General features: G+C 43.6%; 1 protein-coding gene across 1 annotated transcript in view; it reads left to right on the top strand.

Moving 5' to 3' along the window:
- HDGFL3 (HDGF like 3) overlaps positions 1-22,820 on the top strand; it is a 41,725-nt gene that overhangs the window by 11,515 nt on the left and 7,390 nt on the right. The window contains exons 2-5 of the mRNA XM_040077672.2: positions 10,860-10,936; positions 14,146-14,284; positions 15,573-15,731; positions 17,286-17,432. Of these exons, the coding sequence (XP_039933606.1) occupies positions 10,860-10,936; positions 14,146-14,284; positions 15,573-15,731; positions 17,286-17,432 (522 nt within the window). The remainder of the gene's footprint in view (positions 1-10,859; positions 10,937-14,145; positions 14,285-15,572; positions 15,732-17,285; positions 17,433-22,820) is intronic.

Raw genomic sequence — 22,820 nt, 5'->3', positions numbered from 1 at the left:
CTTCTTTAGCAGATGTGGGAGCAAGGGGAACAATTTTTTAATGAGAAGCTTATACTTCTTCTGAAACATTTGCTGCTAGATGATGGTGTTAGTTTGCTTGTTTGTCAAATGTCAGCTAGGCAGTGACCTGCTATAATGACACGGGTGTCAGGGTTGGAACCAAGACAGATTTATTGAAAATTATGCCATCCTGAATGCTGCATGTGAGGCTGAATTGGGGATCTTGACAGGTAAAAGCAGTGTGAGCTAAAACGCTGTGGTTGTGGAGCGTGGTTTGGACACATCATGTGTCACCACCATTGCACTAGAGTAAAGGCAAGTGTCAGAATTAAAATTTTCAATACTGACATAAAGGCTTTTGGTTAGATTTTCTTAATTTGTATGAGGTCTGTATAAACACTGTCTGGATCCCAGTAAAAATCTGTATGTGCAGTGTTCCCTAATGCCCTTCCTAGTTCCACATATGTGTATTGCAAACCAAGTCCTCTTTTATATCTAATTACCTTTTCCATTTGTTTGCACAACAGGAGTTAGAATAATATGCTGTTTCTTTATAGCTGCTTTGTAAAACAAAATAGCAACCTGATTTAAAACATGCTTAGTATGGATGCCATCCCTGATTCATAGGTTTTAAAAATTTTATATTAATGTATGTGGGAAATAGTTAGTACAGTTCCACACGTGTAATTTGTTCCTTGACAGCCTGGATCCCTAAAATTAATCTTCTGGTTATCTCTCCAAGTCTGGGATAGAAATGAGCAGCAGTGATGGCCAGAAGGTATAGAGATGGAAAGTTAGAGAAGATCAGAGGAAGAAAGCAGATTCTGGAGTAAACTTTGTGACATAACTGCAGCTGAGTTACTGGGTTTTGTAGGTAACTTGTGTTCATGGCAACACCATATTCTGAGAGGTTCTTTGGGAGTAGCACAGAATACTGACAAATACTTCATACATCTATTCAGCTTAATGTACTGGATAGAGACAATGGATATTAAAAAGTAACTCTTCATCGTACACAAATATAAATATATAGGCAACTTCAAGGCCATGATTAATCCATGTGAATTAAAAGAGAGTACTTACATGCTTAAAACTCGTATTTAGAGGTTTTGATGTAAAATACATTCTTTATAATGATGGACTGCCACCCTAGCAAATCTGGTCACTGCCATATTGATGTGTTCATCTTGTCTCTGACATTAATGCCCCTTGTATTTCTAAAAATACATTTTTTTGTCTTTCATGTTTTCATTATTTCATTTGAGTTTTTTTTTTTTTTCTAACATGGTTTAGTAATTAGGATTTAAGTTCATAGGTCTACAGGATATAATGGAGTGCTTTGTATATTTTAATATAGTTTCATTCTTGTAAGCTGCTTCTTGAGTTTGGGAGGGCTGGGTTTGAGGAAAATGTTCATTTTAATAAATAAGGTTGCTATTCTTTTAGGGACTAAGTAAATTTCAGCAAGATTATATTTAGAGTGAAAACTAAATGAAAACTCTCATTCTGAGGTTTTTGAAGCAGAAAAATGGGCAGGTGAGGAGGGGTGTGACTTGACTTGGAAAAACTTGTTCCTGAGTCTCTAGGCAGGGGGATTAAAATTCCTAAGAGTTTAAGCTAGACTGAGGGGCTTTGCAAAGACAGCATTTGATGCCCCAATGGCAGCTCCTGGAAATAGGAACAGAGACTGAAAGCAAACCCTGTAAAAGTACAAAGCTGGGTCCAAGTGCTGCATAGAGACCACTGTGACTCCATGAATCTTTTTCATTCCATGGTTTTGGCAATCCAGTCAACACAGGCAAAAGTTCCATCTTAGCAAAATAGTTTGGGAGTTTATTGGCTTGTTTTGTGCCGTAGAGGGTGGCTGAGGCTGGGGGAGTAATGGAAACAATTATTTACAGAGAGTTGTTAGGTTTAGAGTGACCAGGGACTTTCAGACACCCTGAGCCCTCCTGCAGGTACGAGTTTGCATTTTGGCAGCAGAGTAAACAGAAAAACCTGCCTTTGCAGAATTATTGCAAATGACTCAATTTCCTTGCCTTTGCAATTAGATTTCACTGCTTCTCATTGCCCCCAGCTTGCGTACGTGTTGCGTTTTACAACATTGCGTACGTGTCGCTTGCATCACAGCAAAACAGCTGACCTGTGTGCCAGTGATGCTGGGTGATTAGACACATCCCTAGCCCCAAGATATGGACTGAGGCCTCTCCCAGTCCACCATCTACCCATGGGATGTGGTGCTGTGAGCGTGGCTGGCCGCTGCAGTCGGCCCCAGGCTGTAGAGCCCCCCGCACCAGCCCCTGCGCCTGCAGGAGATGCGTTTGTGTGGCTGCGGCGCTGCGTGCGCAGCTCAGCCGGTGCAGGCTGCCTGTGCCTGCGGAGGGCTGGGTGGGTAACAGGGTGCATCAGCTCATGAGCCCAGGAAACAGAACTTGATGTTTGCAGGAGTTGCTTAAATCCTGCAAATAGATGTTCTGGTGTGAACACATTAAGACCGTGAGTCTCTATGTTCTGTGGGTCCACAGAGAGCAGCATAATGAAGACAGATACATTGGCTTGGCTGTGTCTCCATTCCCTTCAGAGGACTGGCAGGACACTCGTAGTCTCATCTCTGCTGCTGCACCTGAACCTCAGAGGGTCGCAGGATACTAAAAATGCTCTGTGTTTTCAAGGGACAAAGATTTTGTGTTCTTTTCCTGGGTAACAGTAAGCATTTTCTGTATGCAGGCACTTGTTCAGTGGCAAGGAGTGTTTCAGACCCCTGATGTCATATCCCTTAGCTGCAACTGATGGTAAGGAAACAGGTCACAGAGGAGACAAGCACGAGGGTTTTGTGTACTCAGAAGCCCAAATAACTGTGGAATCTCCAGAGTCTCAAGCTTGAATCCTCCCTAAAAGGAGCCAGAGGCTGCAGTAAGTGAAGGAGGCTGTTCCTTTCTTTGTCTCTGGTATGTGTGTGTGTCCCTCCTGTCACAAACTGGAGGGCTGTGTTCTCCACTGCTCATGTTTCCTTACCCTAAGCAATCTTAGCCGCAAATTGTAGTGTCATTGGGGTTTTATGTATTTTTTGGGAAACTGGACCAAATACTGCACAGGGATGTTCTGTATTCTTTAGCCTGGAAATATTGTGTAAATCCAGTTTTTTAAACTGACTTTTTGGGGTAGAGGATGATACTGGAAAAGAAAGTAAAATAGGCCAGCCAAGTCTAGGAGAGCACAGTCTTCTGGAAATTTCCTTACCTTTTGGCTTTAAGTGTGCTGATAGGAGTTGAAGGAACTACCAACACTTCTTTTAAAAAAAGCTTGGACAGTGGAATATGGAACTTTGGGTGGAACAAATGAGCCTCATGTATAAATTCAGTTGTGTGTATTTGACCAAATGTCAACGCTCTAGGCCGGCTGCATCTAATTTAAAGTGTTTTGATCAAGTTAACTGGCAAAAAAATCCTACCTCATGAATACAACGCTCTTCCTTAAAACTAAACAAAATCAATGAAGTAGTAACATTCTAGTATAAATATTGAGAGGCAAAAAAATATTCCTCAGTCTAAAGATTCCTTATACCATCCATGCACTCCTTCGGGCAGATGAGATCCGAAGGTGGCTGGGTTTATCTGAACACTTTGGGGAGGAGGGTTATATGACTTCTCACGTCTCTTTGGTTTTTAAGAAGAGAGTAGTAGGACAGGAATACAATGTTTGTAAATGTCCAGTCCCTGAAATTTCTCACTTATTGATGTCTTGACTGGTTAAATAATTTTTATTTGCTGTATGTCTTCTAAACACATTTTTATATGTGCATTTCTTGCGCACTTGTATATTTAATTTCATTTCAAACTGCTTTCATTAGGTGTTAGTGGGCTCACTCTGATTTGCTTTGGTGGATGTACATTGCAAACAACATTTTGATATCTGAGAAGTAATTCAGATGGAGAACCAAGCCTTCACTGTGCTTAAAGGGAAGAAAAGCAAAGGTTAAATACCTCAGAGCTGACAATATTTGTTTAAAATAAACAAGATTTCCCCACCCATACACAAATAAAAAGTAATTTTGTGAGCCATGAAACTTAAGAAGTTTATTTTTCTCTGGCTTGCCTTTATGTGGATTTCCCAGTGTCTGATGTTTTGATTCAGCCTGCGTTGCAAGCTGTCTCTTAGCATATGGACTACTTGTCTGCCCATCTTCTGTTGGACAGCCTATTTATCACAAAACATGGGGAAACTTAATATCTCTCTGGCCTTTCTCCTTTTGTCTGGTTTGGCAAAATTGTCTGATGTGTCTCTGAGTTATTGCAGGTAAGAGTCAGAAACAGTGTGATCACATCCTTTTCTTTCCTTAGGGAAGAGACTGGGAAAAAAAACGAATCCTAGTGGTAGCACCATTGCTTCATTCACAGTAGCAGGGAAACACTTCATTTGGAGAAAACTGAGCATTTCTGCAGCAGCCTTACTTTGGGGTGTGCTTACTGGGAGGATTACAGTTTGGTAACCTGAAATGCAACTCTGACAGAGCTGGAAGTGTGCATTACTAGGAACTCCTCTCATTTTAGCAGTGGACCTCAAGTGCTTTATAAGGAGAACAGTCCCATAGTCCCCATTCATAAAAGTGAGACCGAAGGAGATGCAGTGATTGATGTGGCCAAGGTCATCCCAGGGGCCAGTGGCAGAGAGAGGATTTGTCTTTGTATCCCCTGAGTCTCCTCCTCTGACAGTCTTCTGTCCACCAGCCCCAGAAGTGCAGAGAGGACTTGAATCACATGAATAGATCAGTTATCTACAAAGTCATGCATATAGATACCAGTCACGCAGAACTAAGCTCTGGCCCCATTTTCATATTGGAGATTAAAGCAGCTCTGCAGAAAGTGTATTTCAACTTTCTGTCTTAAAAATATGCTGCTAATTAGGGATGTAAAGGGGCTGAACTCAGCTACAAGACTGCTGATCTTTCCTAGTGAGACATTGCTGCCAGCATTGTTTGGACTCCAACTAACCCTTCATTGTCTTCTATCTTGTTGAGGTCCTGAGCATGCACAGAAAAAAAAAAAAGGAGGATTGATGTCTTTATATTGTCATTTCTGGCTGTCTGCAGGATACCCTTCAGCCATTTTCAGCAGTGCTCAAAAGTATGCTCTGCTGGTTTTAATCTTGTTTTGCTTTTTGTTTTTGCTGGTGGCACTCTTCCATGCCCAGAGACATTTTTAAATTTTACTTTTGTAGCTGTGCAATTCTACCTTATTAAGTTGGATTCTGCTTCGAGTCTCACCCTTCACAGGGTTATCTCTTTTAATGGGTAAAAAAGTGCATATGCCAGCATTTCACACTACGAGTTCAGGTATGTGATGTACATTGGGGAGCAGTGCTCTGCTTCAAATATCAGTCCTGATACATGAGAGAAGTCAGCAGTCTCCAATCAGCTTTAGTTGGATTGCTCTTCAATTTAAGTACTGTGGAATTTGAGTCACAATTTTTAGCTTAAAGCAGGTTGGATTTTTTTTAAATTATTTTTTTACATTTTAGGATCCTCTGGGGGAAAAAAAAATTAATATTTTACATCTTACAGAACAGTATTTTAAATAATGGTTTAGAAAAGATACTGCTGATTCCCAGTAGCATTAGCTATTAAAAAGCATAATAAATCCATTGGAATAAAAATGTTGTAGTGAAGCAAAATATCCTGTTTTAATAATGGATTTTGAAGAGTATTGCTTTTATCCATCTAGAGTTCTGCTAATAAGCTAACTGCAAAAGATCAAGCTGCTTGCATGTGTTGGGCAATAATAAGCAACTTGAACCACTTTCCAGCAAATACCACAGGCCTCTGCTCGACTGCTGTGCAGCCCAGGGATTTCAGTGGGAGATACGGATCTCGGCAGTGGTTCTGTGTGCTTTTGCCAATCAAAGGCATTTACACCATGTCAAAACAATCAGCGCTTACTGCTCTGCAGTTTTAAGTCCTTCTTTTTGCAAAATAAATGGAACTTGTTCTTGTGGTTTCGGTGCCCACATAAGCATCCCTGCATGCTGATTTAAAGTTTTCTTTTCTGTAAATGTGGACCCGATAAGTATTTTTGCGGTGTACTTTTTTTTTTTTTTTTTTTTTTTTTGTGTGTGTGTGTGTGTAAAATTCTGTTGGAACGCGATTAGGACAGGGTCTGGTCGAGAGCCACCCCGACAGCCTGGAATTCCTGCTTCTGAACAGCAGCTTATGCACAGCACAGAGGTTTTGTGATGCCATAAAACGTGACACCTGCTGCCCCTCCAGCTGGAAGGAGATGCCTCTGGGCTGCCCTTGTGCCTTGGTGGGCAGAGCAGCCCCTTCCCGTGCCGCTGCAGTAACATCAGCCTCCCCAGAGCGGCTGTGCGAGCGCGGCGGAGACAAAGCGTGCCGGTCTCTCCGCGTCTCGCAGAGACACCGCTTCCCGTTTTGCAGGGAATGCAGAGCTCTGCAGAGCACAGCACCCGGGAGGGGGTGCAGCTTCCTCTGTTCCTGCACCAGCCCTCCCAGCGAGCTCCTCCGCCTGTCAGGAATATGCCACGTTATCCCACAGGCAGGCACGGGGATGATTTGTGCTTGTGGGAGCCGCCGCCGCTCCCTCGCTGGGCTCTGGCTCTGCAGCGTCCGGCCCACCCAGCCAGCGCCTGGCTCCCCAGGGTCCCTGACCTCACGGCAGCCGGGAAGGGAGCGCTGCGGTGTGAGCGCTGCCAAACCCACCCTGTGACAGCCACAAATACTCCCTGAGAAGTCGGCGATGGCTCGGCACCATCGAGAGCGAGATACTTGGGCTGCACACGCATCCTAACCGGTGAACCACAGTGTAAGGATCCTGACAGGTTTCTTCCCTCCACGTTGGTAGTCACTAGCAACACGGTTTGATAAAGCCCCGCTCTGGTTGGAGAGGACCGAGCTGAATTTTCTGGTCGGTGTTCTTGACCCTAGAAGTCAGGCATTTGTTTACTGGAAAAAACCTCGCAGTTACATCTTTAAAGCTCTGCTGCTTGGTTGGCAAAGAAATGCCGGGCAGTGCAGCTCTGCTGAGGCTGTGCAAAAAGAAAGCAATTGTTATTCATTAAGCAGATGACAGCAACGGGAGCTAAGGGGATAAAACTCGAAATCTGAAACCACCTGCTTTAATTTTAGCCATAATTGAAGCGGCTACCCATGGTGTTGCTGATGCACATATCAGATTTGCACGCCATGCGCTGCTCACACTGATTTCTGTGGCAGCAAGCTCCAGCCCACTCTGGCTCAGGCAGGGATGGAGCTCCTGTTTGATTGCAGGTTAGAGCGGGTACTTGAGAATCTGTTTGTTTCCTTCCAGGAGCAAAACACTGTCGCAGTCTGGCTCTCTGATAGACAGATGCTTTAGTCATTAGTGAGGTTTCTGTGACTACAACACTGTGTTCTAGTATGGGTGCTCTTCCCTCTTTTGTTCCTGGTTCAAGGCAGCGATGCTTTTTTTCGCTCTTGTGCTCATGCGCTCACTCTCTTCTTCTCCCTCCCTCCCTCCCTTTCTCTCTGTCTTTGATCTTGCTGATATGGGGAAAAATATCGGATCCAAATCTGCAGCATATTTAACCAAAACATCCTGTAGAATGGGAATAAATTGTGACTGAGTGCAGCAGCAGGAGATTGCAGTATGGTTGCTTGTACTGCTTGCTTTCTGCTACAACAAAACAGCAGCAATTGTCATGGAGTGCCAGGCTTGTTCTGCAGCTAAATAAGCACATAGGGACTCCACATTCACAGAGGGCTAAGGTGGCTTTGCTGGGTATAGGGAGACCGGGCAAAGCTCTCCTCTCACAGTCTCTAATGCAGGGATTTGCGTGAAAGAGGTAAAACGGGAAGAGATCTGTCCTAATGGCAGAGAGGGTCTCATCCTTCACTAAATTCCCTGGAGTTTTTGCCGCAGAGTTCAATGGCCCTAAGATAACACTGTCACTTTATATCCAACCTTGTTACAGTACTAGCAACATAAGCCCCAGAGCTGGGGAGCTCACAGCAGTATCAGTGAAGGCAGGAAAAGTCTTGACCTCAGCTGCAGAGTGAAATGTTAGAGTGGGAGCATTAACAGTCTCTCCTTGAGCTGTTTGGTGCAGATTTATACTGCATGTGTTTGTATGTGTATGCCAACTCCCAAAAGCTATGAAAAGCTTTTTTATGGTTTCCTGTGATGATACATAGTCAGAAGGGATAGCTGGATGAATAAAGAAATATGCCACAAAATGGGGAGCAGGTGAGCTGCGTGACAGATGTGTGTTCTGTCCTTTGTTGGTTTGGTGCTGCTCCTTAGCTAACAGTATTAAGTGCTGGGAATAAGACAGAAGGCTTAACTCCATTTGGGATATTGCTTAGGAGATCCTCATTGTGTGATGTAAGATCCCCAATCCCTTCTGATCAGCATTCCCTAGTAAGCATGTCTTCATTCCCCCCCCCTTACTGATCATTTGCAGCTGTTTGCTTTATTTCATGAGAGATTCTGAGAGGACTGAGGCAGTAACCGGGCTGGGCTGCTCTGTAATGCAGCCCAGAACTGGCGCCGTGTTTCAAGTGGCCAAATGAGATTTGCACTCAAGTCGCAGCAGACACTGTTTATCTCAGTCAAAGGAGTCCACATTTTTCTCAGGTCTGGTATCTGTACATCTTCCTTGTAACAGTAAAGAGGAGGATGGCTATGGCATCCAGACAGTTGAGGTGTGTTACCTCTCCCTGTACTTGGTAAACTGCCAGCACAGCCTTTTTTGCTCTGACATGTAGATACTTCCATCTTTAAGGAGGCATAAAGTGTTTTGCAGACGTGCGGTATCTCCCTGACTTGCTATCAGTTTGAAAAGGGAGTTGCAGTGTTTTTAACCTGCAGTCTTTTTATCGCTCTTATAATAAGTCTAATACCTGTATTTAAATAATGAATTGTGAGCAAATAGCAACATTATGGGCACTTTCTTAAAAAAACAAATAGTTAATGTCAGAGCTCTAAAGTAAATCTTAGACAGCCTTTCCTCTATGTATTCCTGATGATAAAGAGGACACCAAAAAGCCTGTCATGTTGTTTCAGTTCCTCCTTTCACTCAGCTGAGCTAGAAGTGAATGCACGTGTTCATCCTCCACCAGTGTGTATTTTCTCTCTATGTGCATTTAAATAATAGACCCTCTTTTTATTTATCAAATTATTAGCTTTGTTAAGTACAAGAAACAGGTAATTGCTGTGCCCACGAGGCATGTGACACCTGTGACAATCCTGGGTTGTCTTCTGCACGCTGTGCTGGGCAGTGGGTGCATGGTGACACATGATGTGGTGTGCCAGAGCCCCACCATACACATCCCTGAGGGAATGGTTTGGAAGTGCTCTCAGATTTCCGGATTTTGGTGCAGCTTCAGAGAATGTTCCAGTTAGACCTAAAAAGTCTTAACTGGAACATCCATTTCTTCAACAGAAAGGAGTCCTGTGATGTTACAGTTCCACATGTGGCTCTCATTTCTCCATCCCCAAGGGGTGTCCTTGCAGAAAGACCAAAAGGGTTTGAATTCTTACAAAAACTCATACTCCTTTGAAAGCTACGTAGCCAAGCAGATGCTTTACCGTGAAAGAGGACATCCTTTGAAAACAATCTGGTGCTTATTAATCAATAAAAATTCAGTGTTAGGGGTCCTACAGCAAGAAAAGAGAAGGGAAGCACATGTGGGTCTGACCTCCTGAGTGAAAACCTGCAGGTTCCATCCCTGTGCTCTGCTGAGGAGCAGATTTTGTATAGCACTGTTATGTCAGCACTTTGCTCTCAGTTGCAGTGACATTTGGCAGGATTTGATGTGCTTATGTTGAGAATGAGTTGCCTTAGACCAGGCACCAAGCCATTCACCTGCTCACTGGTGCTGCCCTGTAGATAGCTAGATTCATTAGGCTCTCTCTTAGCCAGAGCTCTCTGGACACTTAATTTCACACACCCACATATGCTCTGAAGTGCCATTTCTGGGAAGGAAGGCTCTTAGAACTTATTTAAAGCTTTGTTGTGTTTCTGGTTTATGTGGGTAGGCACCTGGACTCTCTTATTTCTGCTTGTTTCGGACTACAAAATTAGACATAGACTGGATGAAGTCCTGGGCCTCACCTCCTGCCTAACAACCAATGCTCTCACTCAGACATTGGGAGAAGGGGTCTGGGCACTGCTCAGCCTGAGGGGGTTGTTCCAAAACCAGCTCTGTCTCAGGAGAACACCCTCAGCATCCCTCCTTTCACTGCTCTGCAGCTGTATCCTGAGAAATACGAGGCCAGGATTAAAATGCGGAAGAAGAGAAAGGGTAGAGAGGGGTAACCAAAGCCAGTTACCAGGGTGTTGCAGAGGAAGGAGAGTCCCTGGCCCTCCTCCCTGGCGTGCATTACACATTGTACACTCTGTACCACCATCACCACAGGAAGCACCGCTGGGAGATTGTCCGGTTTGCCAGCTGCAGGGTCTCAGAGATACCATCTGGTCCCCATTTGTTGCAGAAGTTATTGAGGTGGCTGTGTGAGACAGGCAGGATTACCCTCTGGGCTTCAATGCCTTTGATGAGGCAGCAGCTGAAGTTAAAACTTAAATTAAGCAGACTTGATTTTATTGCCTTTGTGTATTATAATGCCCATGAAATCATTAAAACTTTGTGCGTGCTCCTGGGTCTTCTGCTGTCTCCCTGCGGTGTTTCAGTCTTTTGCTGACTTTGTATGACCTGCCTGCCTGAAGAACCAGCAGCTGCCTCCCCTTCCCCACCCCAGCACACAGTGGCACCTCTCAGGGCTGCAGGATACCTGTGCTAGCACCTCCATGGCTTGGTAGGGATTCTTGGATGAGGAATAATCTTTTTTCCACTGCTTTCTGTCTTACAGATTGATGAACTTCCTGAAGGAGCCGTGAAGCCTCCAGCAAATAAATACCCCATCTTCTTTTTTGGGACTCACGAAACGTAAGTGAATGAACATGACCCGTTCCTTTGAGAATGTCTTTTTCCACTGCAGCTAACATCATTTCCTCTGATTTTATTGGAACAAATCCTGACCGAATCCATTGGGAGCCTAGAGATAGGTCCTGCAAGCCCAACTCATTTGTATTAACAAATGGGAGTGAAAGCTGAAAGTAGTTGGGAATGCTGCTGCCTTCATGGTCTACCGTGAGGTAAACATAAAAGCCTGTGTTTCCTGTAGAGAAATGTGTTGGCATGGATTCATTAAAGGGTCTGAAACAGCCCTGAACTCTGAGGCAGGGGCAAACATTTTTTACTTGGATGTCCATGATAGCAGAGATCAGGCTCCTGTGTTTGGACATGTTTGAGCTCACGTCCTGTGTGAGAACTGCCTTGGCAGTCTGTGATGCGAGAGGAAGCAGACCCCAGAGTCTCAGGCATCCTCACAGAGCTTGACAGTGTGTGCATTCCTGGGAGACTTGTGCTGGGGAGACTGTAGGATGGAGCTCACAGAAGTGATAGAAGAACTGAGCTGGCTGAGCTGATAGGGAAAGAAAGGAATCAGCGCACAAGAGGTAAGTTAGGTCTCATCATAGTTTCAAGGCTACGTGTACATGTCTCTAGTTTAAACTATGTCTGAGGTAGCTAAAAAATGTCACATTCCATTTTGCATGAAATATCTTAATTTTAAAACTTTTCCTTCCCCATTTGCAGGTAACATGTTTTCTAGAATTCTTTTAAAACTGGAAAAAATGAAACTCTGATGCTATTTTAAATACAATGTTAGAGGCTTGAAGCTTTTAAAAAAATTATTATTTTTGAATTTTAATATTATTCCAGAATATTATAAGCTCCATAATTCATACATCACATTTTATTTTAAAAAAAAATTCTTTAAAGGCAGTTTCTGCTTTATAAAGTTCATAAAAGCCTCTCTTTAGTTAAAATAATTCTTCCCATTGCTAGAATGAAGTAACCTGATATTTTGATATATTGTGGTCTACTAGTACTGTCACAAAATAATATGAAAAGAATAAAGTTCAAATAAACTTAGGATGCTTTCAAATCAGAAACCAAAATGTGATTATTTTTTGAATGGAAACATAATTTTTGAGAAACGTTTAAGAAAAAATTTGATCACTTTTATTCCAAAATGAGTGAATCCCAAGCCAATAATCTCTTTTGTTTTGGATTTTGTGAGCTCATGATCTCACTCTGAAACAGGAAAACAGTTTGTGGTTCCTGCCTTATAAAGGTAAAACCCTAACTGTTAAAAATGAACTGTAGGTTGCAGCTCCTTAGTTTTATAGCAGAGCAGTAGAAACTTATACTCTCCCAGTGGCAATGAATGTATTTCAAGCAAAGATGTAGACAGTTTTTCAGTGTTTACTTTACATAAAACTTTTCCATACATTACTGTTGAGCTAAGGTAGCTCATACTAAGTTCTATACAGTTTTCCTTTGTTATTTGTGTTAGAACTGTTTGTTTATATTTTTGACAACAAGAAGACATCTCCTGGTATTAGCAAAAGCGTAGATAACGTGATTTATTCAGTGTAGCATTTAATATTAACATGACATCTGTTAGTTTGGAAATCACTGTTTGGCTTTCAGGTAGAAATGCATTCTTGGCTTTGTAATTATATAATTAAGATATTTCTCAATATCCAGCTGATGTGGATCCCATGCTGTCTCACGTGGAGTTAGAAGGAAGCTCTTTCCTCAAGGACTTGTCATCTGATGCCTTTTTAGCAACCAGTTGGCTCTGCATTGGCAAACTGCTTGGCCAGTAGGATGATTTAAGTGAATGGAACTTCGCACATTCATAAATGCTGGGCATAAATCAGGCATTAATCTGAAATAATGATTGCAGAAAGGAAGAAATATGATCCTGTGATTAAGGTATTAGACAGAGGAGAGCTGGTTTTTCCTCTGTGCTTTGCTATCAGTTTGAGTTTGACCTTGGACAAGTCTTTGTGCCTCAGAAGCCCATCTGCAAAAAAGGGCAGATTCCCAATGTCATGGTGAGGTTACAACAATAAATGTGTTGGACATGGTGGAGCTCCTCAATCCCATGGTAATGGAGACCAGAGAGTTAACATGAATTGTGAGGATCATCAGGAAAGTAGGACAGTGATTATGGTGAAGGACACTGGGACTTGCTCAGCTCTGGTCATTGATGACACAGAATCTTTACATGTGGGAATGAAAGGGTCTTTTTGCCTTCATTGTTTTAATTTAACTTGTGATTACAATCTGAATGTCACAATGTAGATACAGTGGATGCAGATACCCAATGGAAAGAAAGTTATGATTCAGTTTAAAAGTTAAGAAGGAGTTTTACTGTAATGTGTATAGAAAAAGCAGGACAAATCATCACTCTTCTTCTTTTTACAATTATTTTTCCCTGCACTGTGGTGCTTGTGCCTGAAATTAGTTGGCCCAGTGCATAGCTGACTTAGGCAGCAGCAAAGCACAAAATCCCTCCTTTGCTGTGCTGTCTGAAAAACTATTTGGCCACAAGCATCCTCTGTGTCTCATTGTTTCCTTGTATTACTCATCTGCCTATATTCATCCATTGTTTTTTGTTCTTATATGAAATTATAAGATTTTTGGGAAAGAGCGTTTTTATTGTGTTTCTGCAGAATTTGGTATGTGGGGGGCTAATTCCAAGAAAGCAGCTCCCAGGCTTACTGGCAGTATAGATAACAATAAATGCCACTGCTTTTTCTATCCCACAGACAAGGGATACATTTTGGGTCCTCCTGGGTCCTAGGCACTCCTTATATTCTTAACTTTTCATGTGGCATTTTTGAGGCCTTTCTGGATTTATAACCCTAGGATTGGAAGTTTGGTCCCTTGCTATTGCAAGCAATGACATCATAAACTGTTTCATAAACTTTCATAAACTGTTCAAGTGCCAGTTCCCAGCATTAGTTAATAAAACAGAGATGTTTCAGTTGTTTCTGGGTATACCCAGCATGATTTTACTACATCAAACATCAGGATGGTGAGCCACTCCATTAAATCAGACTCACAGCAGTAACTCAAAGCCAGTGTGAGAAATAAATAAACAAATAAATAAAACTAGAAAAGAAATGATGGAATGAGCAGAAGAATAGGGAAAACATTTGCACCCATTAATGTTTTGATTTTTTTTGAAGAGGAGGGTGATAAGTCCTTTTTTGAATGTTACCTCTATTAAAATGCAGTGCGTTCCTGGGGCCCAAAGACCTTTTCCCGTATAAAGAATATAAAGATAAGTTTGGGAAATCGAACAAGCGAAAAGGATTTAATGAAGGCCTGTGGGAAATAGAAAACAACCCTGGAGTAAAGTTTACTGGATATCAGGTAAATAACTTTCACACCTATTCCTCTTTATCTTTGTTGTTTTCTTCTTTTACTGTTTGTCAAAGTGAGCATTTTAAGAGTGATGCGTAAGGTTCTGGTTTTGATGGAGCAAGAAAGTTTCACAGCTCTGGTAATTGTGTAATGTAAAGACAACTGTGGTCTCACGCTCTGTGACAAATGGAACTTTAATCATACTGCAGAGCCTTTTGCTTTCTATGATATTCTGGGGTGGTGAAGTGGAAAATCCTGCAACACATTTAGTTAAATTAAAAATGGATGGGTTTATTTACTCCTGTACAAACATGAATAATTTCTGACTTCTTCTTTCTGTTGTTTATTTTTACATCAGGCTCTGTGTATTTTACACAGACCTTAAGGTCACTGCACTTTTGATTTTTACATTGGTGATGTATAACACGCAGTGCCAAAGCTAAGGGGAGTGAGGAGGTGGAGGGTTAAGTTGCTGTTAGGAGACAGTTGCTGCTGTACAACAGCTCTCCCTGTTGGGTGTCCAGAGCAGAAAGTCAGTGAAGCTGGAGGGGGAGAAGAGTGGTTGGTGGGCTGTACAAAACAAAGAACTTTTCTCATTAAAAAAATGTGGTCCTTTGAAGGCAGGAATCACCTCCAAAAGAAGACAAACACCTATTACATTATTATCACAAAACCCTACAAGCCAGAGATACAGACCACCTGCAGAAAAGCTGCCGCTTCTCTCAGTTCCTGTTTCATATTTTCAGCCCTACACATGTTTTGCGTACACTTGGGGATTTTAAAAAAATCCAGTGAATAGTCTGTGGGAGATGAGCTGTCAAAGAGTGCTCAGCCTGCTGGTCAGGGTTTGCTTTTCCAAAGCACAGAGATCTTGCCCTTTGAGGGGAATGTAACAGCCGTCTTCTCTCACAAAAAGGGTCTCCTATTGCAACCAAAGTCTAAAAGTTTCAGTAGTTTTTCCCAAAGCAGAACCTGCCAGGTCCCTCCACAGAACAGCCCTTAGTTCTCCTCCAGCAAACACATTATTGTGTATCGGATCCTCTGTTTCTGTAAACCCTTCAGAACATGCTATCCCAGAATCTGCATCTGATAACTGAGTTCAAGTGGTGACAGAAAATTGCCTTTGCAGCCCTTTTTCCTGATAATTGCAAAAATAACATGAGCTCTTCCTAGCTACAGCAACTGAAGTGTAAGCTGTCCATTTCCACTACTTCTATCTTCAGTGCAGAACAAACATCAAGTAATAGGTATTAGTGATATTTTTATTGTTTATGTTATTATTGTTGTTATTTTAAAGGCAATTCAGCAACAGAGCTCATCAGAAACTGAAGGAGAAGGAGGAAATACAGCAGATGCCAGCAGTGAGGAGGAAGGTGATCGGGTAGAAGAGGATGGAAAAGGAAAAAGAAAGAATGAAAAAGCCGGCTCAAAACGGAAAAAATCCTACACTTCAAAGGTTGTCTTCTGACTTTTCCTGTTGTTAACTCATGGGCATTTATAATTGCAATACTGTTCACCTCATGGAAATTTGTTCTTCCTCCTTTAGCATTTTTGATTCTGATACCATAACAGTGATGTTCGAATAGACAAAGGGGAGTGCTCTTGCTTTGCAGACAGCCTTGGTGAGACACCAGTTGGAATCCTCTGCCCTGTTCTAGTGCCCACACACTGAGAAGAAGGTGAAACTAGGGGAAGGAGATCAGAAGGGCAGGAAAGAAAACCCATGCAAAGATGGATTGATAGGTTTAATCATCTCAGATAGGTCTCTCCCCAAGAAGAAGAAGAAAGCCTTAGGAGTGGGCCTCCTGAGAGTCACGAGTTCAGGTTTGGTTCCTGTCCAGGAGAATTGAAGCTTCCCTTGCCCATCTTCCAGAAAGATGTGGTAGGCTCAGATGTGCTCAGCTGCTCCTCTTGTAGCTGAGTGTAAAATACTGCAGTCCAGGATACAGAATGGGAAGGAGGAAGAACTAATTCATTAAGCAGGGAGTAGGATGCTCAGTTTGTAGATATAAGACCTGCACTGTAGTACCTACCAGCCCTGCTAATGTCTTAAGGAACAGTGTAGATCAGGAAGTTAAGAGCAATGAATGTGTCTGTCTCACAGTGGCTGCTGGACATAATCCCCTGGGAAGTGACACCCTTGGCCTCTCACTTGTCACCTGGGTGAAGGGGAGCAACATTATGGTCACTTCCTCTGGTTCTGTGTGTGCCTCCAGGGCTGCACTTCACCTGAAAAATTGCGGGAAGTGCGGCAGAGTAAATTTATTCACATTCATGTTATTCTTCTCTGAAAGTGAAAACTAATTGAAATGAGAAGAAGCAAGCAAACAATCTGATCCAGGCACAGTTTGGGGGAGAGTGTGAATTTTTGTGGTTGATCCACCGAACAAAACGTATTTCACCCCTTTTGTGTGTTTTACATTAGAAATTCAGGTCTGGTCTACCATCTTCTTTCCAGAAGACTCTGGGCAAACAGAGGATTATGAAAATGGTGGCTTAATGCCACAATTTATCCTTTTGTACTGTAGAATTGCATAACATAAAGGGAACAGAAAAGATGTATTGGTTCCACATGGCTCTAATGTTAATATATTAAAGCTGACAGCACTAAAAAAAAAAGAGTATGGAAAGCAGCTCTGCTAATGTTATTCTCATTTTACATCTCTGTGTTTAATCAAAACTTTTGTCAAGCTAGCACCATCTGTTTCATTAACTAACAAAACCTACAGGTGACCCAACACTAATACCCAGCTCCTATTACTGTGTCTGTCTTTCAGTCAATTGAGCTGCCAACCTGTGCTGAACTCAGAATTTCACAGAAATTTCCTTCATTGGTGGCAGTAACTCCAGCTACTTCACCTGACAAATGCTTTTCACCCCACGTATCCTCCCCAATGTTCACCTTGAACAGGGAAATCACGATCAGACAGTATTCCACATACATTTCAGAAGTGTATTTCTATGGCTGAGGCTCAGATTTTAATTTTAACTTTGTTGTTGATCATTTTAGAAATCCTCCAAGCAGTCACGGAAATCTCCTGGAGATGAAGATGATAAGGACTGCAAAGAGGAAGAAAATAAGAGCAGCTCTGATGCTGGGGACGCAGGCAATGACACAAGAAACACTTCTTCAGATTTGCAGAAAACCAGTGAAGGGGTAATCTTCTCTTCCTGCCATTCACTCCCCATGTAGTTTGCTCCCAGGGGGCTTTGGAGCCAGGGGTGACCTGTGTGTACCACGTGCCACCTTCTTGGGTTTCATTTCAGTGTTCAGAATGTGTCTGGAACAGAAACATGGACTTGGTGCCTGCAGTGGTACAAATTTGCTCTAAAGAAATGGCTGAAAAAGAGCATTATTTTTGTCCTGACATATGCATAGATGTCAGCTGAGAGGAGCTACTGAAAACCATGAGCTGGGATGATGGAAAATTGATGTAAGAGCAGAATCAGATTGTTTGCATAATGCATGTTGGCTCACTAACAGGGGGAGCCTGCTTGCCCTTTCACACTTGTTTAATTTGTGTGGTCCCAGGGTCTCCTTTGGAGTTCATGAGGGTTCATGTGCACATTGCAGACTCTGCATACTGCAGGTTCCAGGGCAGATGCTGCCCTGGGCTATGACCTTCCAAGGACAGGATATACAGTCTGCTCCAGAGCAGCTTCACACAATCTCCTTGTGTGTTTGTGTCAGGTGTGTGTTTGTATCAATATTACTTTGTTGTGGCCACAGCAAGAAGACAGGAAGGCTGCTGAGCGGGGGGATTAGCATGGCAACTGGTTACTCAGCCCCTGTGAACAAGCCCTGCTATTCCTGAGCCTTTGGAGCAGCACAAGCCTCTCTGCTCCAGCACTTAGAGCTCCAGCTCAGAACCAGTCCTTGTGCGGTTCCCGTGCCAAGGCTCTGCCACGTGGGCAGCAGCCGGGCTGGGCTGTCACAGGAGCTGAGTGACACGAATCCCCAGGTGTGAGGGGAGGCCAGCCAGCACAGCTCTCATCTGACACTGCTGAGGTGCCTCAGCACCCAGCTGCGTGCTCAGCCACAGCCCTTTCTCACAAAACACAACCTCTGTGGAGCTGCTGTTGTCTCCTGCTAAAAAGCTCCTCCCTGAGCTTCCTTCCCCCGTGTCTCTCTGCAGTGCAGTGTGGTTGTTCTGTGACTCTGCTTTATGAAGACGTTGATAGGTGGCTCAGGAGGTCACAAGGAAATGTGCCCTGAGTACCTCCCATTCTCTCTGAACGAGCTGCTGGCTTGAGCCAGAGACTATGCAAGGGGACACTGCCCAGCTGTGCCCTCCCAGCCTCCCACCAGGGACCAGTGAGTGTGGCCCATGTGCTGTTTGTGAGCCCTGTGACACTTCCATGTCTTCAGATAGGTATTTGAGTGAGAAAACTGCTTGTAAGATGCATCCGAGGTAGCAAGAGGTTCAGCAGGGCCTGCTGTGTTTCCCGTGCTTGTGGCAGTGACAGGGGACATGTCTGTGAACTTCAGGCACGTCTTCCATGTAAGGACAAAATGCTTACTGAGTTAGGTCAGTCACAGCCTAAGTGGCTAAAACGTCACACAGGATGTTGGCTTTGTGGCTGCTGACATTCGTATGGCTCTTCTGGGTGTGACATGCTTGTGACATGCATGGGAGGCAGAGCCCAGCATGCTACAACATCGTGGTGCTTCTCAGCATTTTTAGGATTACAGAAATTTTAGCCTCCGTGCTGAAATACTCAAACACTGTCAACGGTCTTATCCTCCAGCGTTCCATTGAGGTTTTTGTCAGCAGTGCAATTCTCTTTGAGGACCAGGAGGGGACACTCCATCTCCTGCTGCTCCTCAGAGCCGGACCAAGTGTCTTTATAGAAAACACAGGGTACCTGGGGGAAGAGTGGCAGGTTCTTTTTCAGTTGGTGTTAAACAACAGTCCCACAGCGTGTCCAGAGCAGTGAGCTGGGGCACGGGCCAGCTGTCCTGCTGGACACCCAGCCTGAGGCTCTGCTGCAGGGCATGGAGCTCCTCCAGCACACACTCTTGGACTTCTCTGCTGTAGCAAGGAAGGTTGAAAAAGACCGACATGTACCTGCAGGGCTGGGATATGATCCTTCCGTTCACGCACATGAACTCAGAATTTCTCGATCTGCTAAAAGACACCGCCACAGATGAGATAATGGTCTCTTTGGAATCACTTAGCTCGTGAGAAGAGCCCTGGGCAGTGTGAAGAGGATGGGCTTCCTCCCCTGCAGTGTGCAGAACCCACGGCTGTCCCCCCGCCGGGGTGCAAACCGGTGCTCACTCTGATGAGGCATAGAAAGGTACCCTGAAGGCACAGATGCAAAACGAGGGTTTGGGGCCCTGATCTCAAGGACAGATGTGTTTCGTTCCCGTGGTTTTGCCACTGTGACCGGCTGCTTTGAGAGCTGCCTGCTCACGGAGGCCAGGCCGCCTCTGGAAGGCACACCTGGCTCGGCCACCCTGCCCAAGGTGCTCCCCATGGGCTGAGAGCGCCTTTGGCCCCCTGCTCTGCACCTCCCAGGCCTCAGAATGTGCAAGAGGTGCCTCGAGGAGACAAACTTTTCTCTTAATACTACTAATAATGAGGTAGTAATTACCTTTTATAATGCCTGGACTGTAGGCTGAAGACACATCTCCTCAGATCAGTTGGAATCCTGCCTTGTAATCACAGTCTCACCCTCAGTATTATAGGGATCTTCTTGTAGGGCTAACAGCCGAAGTCAAATGATTGCAGGAGCACCTTCACCTATATTTTTTAATGAAAAATCTAACCTCCAGGTGGTAGAGGTAAGCTTGAAAATGTGAAGTGATGGCATCCTGAAGACTCAAACCCAGAGCAAATAAAAGTACTTTCAAAGCTATTATATTTTTTCAGTCAATTTCATACTGTTCAAGGGCTCAGCTTGTGATTTTCTTTATATCCCTTGGGTAGGCAAAGGTGCTTGCTTTTTTTATCTCAATCCCTTAGTTTCTGAGCTATTCTTGAGTACTACAGGCACTCTCCAGAAAGAGACATTTCCTCAGTCCCAGCCATAGTTGGTAATTGTGTCCTGTCACTACCTGTTTTTCAAGCTTTTTATCTAACTGCTGTTCTTTCTCTGATTCCTTCCTCAGAAAGATGCAGAGCCTGAGCCTCAGGGGTTAATAATCCAATATTAATTAACTAATAATGTATTAGCTAGGACAGCCCATCCCAGAGTTTGCTCAAATCTTGACTCACAGAATCCCCCCAGAACTGTTCTCTGCTGTTAAATACTAAATTGTTTCAGCTTTCTCAGAATACCATGTAAAGAGAATTTTCTGGTGGAAAGGTATTCATGGCTCTATGTTGTTTACTTTCATGGTATTAAATTAGCTCATAAATCAGTGAATTCATGGCAGGAGATTTACATTCCTCATTTTAATCTCTGGTGACTTGTGTCTTTAGTTCTTGGCTGTTATAACTCTGAATCTTTGTAACTGAACACCTAAACTGCTTTTTGCTGTTACTTTTTGGATGGCCGTGTACTCATGTTTGAAAGCTGGCTGTGGTTCTGGCCTTCTTAGAGAGTGTTTGAAGGTCAGGGTCAGCACACAGTATGTGGGAAGTTTTCATTTTGGTGACACTGTTTTAGTGACAGTCTGGGCAGTGTGTTGGTAAAGGAGGCATTTGGTGTACAGGTGCAGGAGGTGAATGATTTTACTGTCTTCAGAGAAGAATAAATTTGCTGAAAATTAAATACATTTTCTTGTTCCTGGTACAGCCTGAATATTAAAATGGAGTAAAGGGCTGTGATCCTTTTACTCACACTGACAATCAGTTACCAACTGAGTCAGTGGATCTATTTGTGGAGGCAAGTGCCAGCATGAATAAGGGGATCAAAATCTGGTCCAAAATTATTGCCATCTGACACCATTGCATTTGGGAGAACATATTTAAAACAGCCTGTGTCCAGGCTTTTTTGTTGTGGCGTTCTTGTGGGGTAGCAACAATCTCAGTTGCTGCTGTGAGGTACAAATGCAATGGCCAAACTGGCCAGAGAAACACGGGTTCACTGTGTCCTCCTGATGTGGTTTTGAGATGTTTGGTTCCTTTGCTTTTCTTTACCTATTGAGAGTAACATTGGTCAGGCTGCATAACAGGTTTAGGGGGTTATCAGCATTGAAAGCATAGCATTTAGGGCTCAGTTCAGTGCTGCATTTTGTACAAAAAATGAAAACAGAATATATTCTTCTGCCTGATTTTCTTTTCCTGCAATTTGAGGCACGCTAAAATCTACCCTTCAAAGCAAAAGATAACATTTGTAAGAATGTGTCTAACTATTGCACAGTAAAAATTTCTATGTTAAAATCAAATAGTGGCATAGTGTGTGGTGTAAAGAGTTGTGTTGTCTGCTGCCTTCCAGGAGCATAACAGCACTGCTGGCTAAGGACAGGGGACATAACTCAGAGGAAGCATAAATGTCTGAATGCAAGTTGATATTAAAGCAGCCAGTACAGATGAAATATTTGCAGCGCTGTGTACATCAAATCCTGTAAGCACTTTGACCTCAAACCAACACGGAATAACAACTATTGTACAGAGCGAGTAAACAACGATCCTCCTGTCCATGCAGTTTTAAAGTACAGGATGGCTGAATTAGTTGCCAGACACTGTTAAGGAAGAAATTTTCAGTGCCAGAAAAACAGATGGCAGTTTGTGGATTTAGTTTTGTTCCCTGCTCTGTTTTCTCTGCATTTGTACTCAAATCAGTCAGATCCTGTGCTCTTTCCTTTGTGTGCAGCAGCGCTGGGCAGCGTGGCACACGTCGTACCATAGCTTACAGTGAAGCTGAGAGACTTGTTCAAACAAAGACGTTTGAGGGTTGATCTGTTTCTGAAGAGATGTGAAACCATGGAGACCATGGGATGTGCTCAGCTCTGCCGCATCCCCGATCAGCGGCTGCGGCACTGGGAGCTGCAGGGCAGCGCCCGCAGCGAGGTCTGAGCTGCCACGCTGCTCCTGAGGCTCTCTGCTTCTGGGCACGAGGCACCTGCTGACTTCTGGGGCACCTGGGAGGCAAAATGTGTGCCATGACGGAAGATGGCACTGGAAACTGAAAACCCTAGAGGATGACTGGCATTATCTGTCTCTTTGTTGTCTCTCCTGTGCCACACTGTGGCCCAACAGCTGTATCTGTGAGACGGCGTGGAGGAGAAGTATTAATGTTCCCAGCGCTCCACGTAATCTTCTGGACACAGCCCAGAAGGGAATTGCGGTTAATAATTGCAAAGGTTTCATATTCATACTCCTAAAGGACATCTTTCTGTATTGGATCTGAGAATTACAGCATAGGAACCAGCTGTGTTACCCCCATTTTTCCTGTCAGTGCTGGGCAGCAGCTGCCAGTGGGATCCTTAGCAGAAAGCAGGGTTTGATTGACTGATCAGTGTAGTTATTTTAATGGGTGTCTGAGTCTGAAGGGAAAGAAACAGCAGTGAACCTCCCCAAAGCATCTCGAATATGATCTCACTGACTGAAACAGGAGAGAGGCCTCTGCAGTGTGGTGTGCTGGATGGGCAGCA

Source organism: Hirundo rustica, chromosome 13, assembly GCF_015227805.2.
Source record: "Hirundo rustica isolate bHirRus1 chromosome 13, bHirRus1.pri.v3, whole genome shotgun sequence".
In the NCBI taxonomy this organism is placed as follows: Eukaryota; Metazoa; Chordata; class Aves; order Passeriformes; family Hirundinidae; genus Hirundo; species Hirundo rustica.
This window is presented reverse-complemented; position numbering and strand designations above follow the sequence as displayed.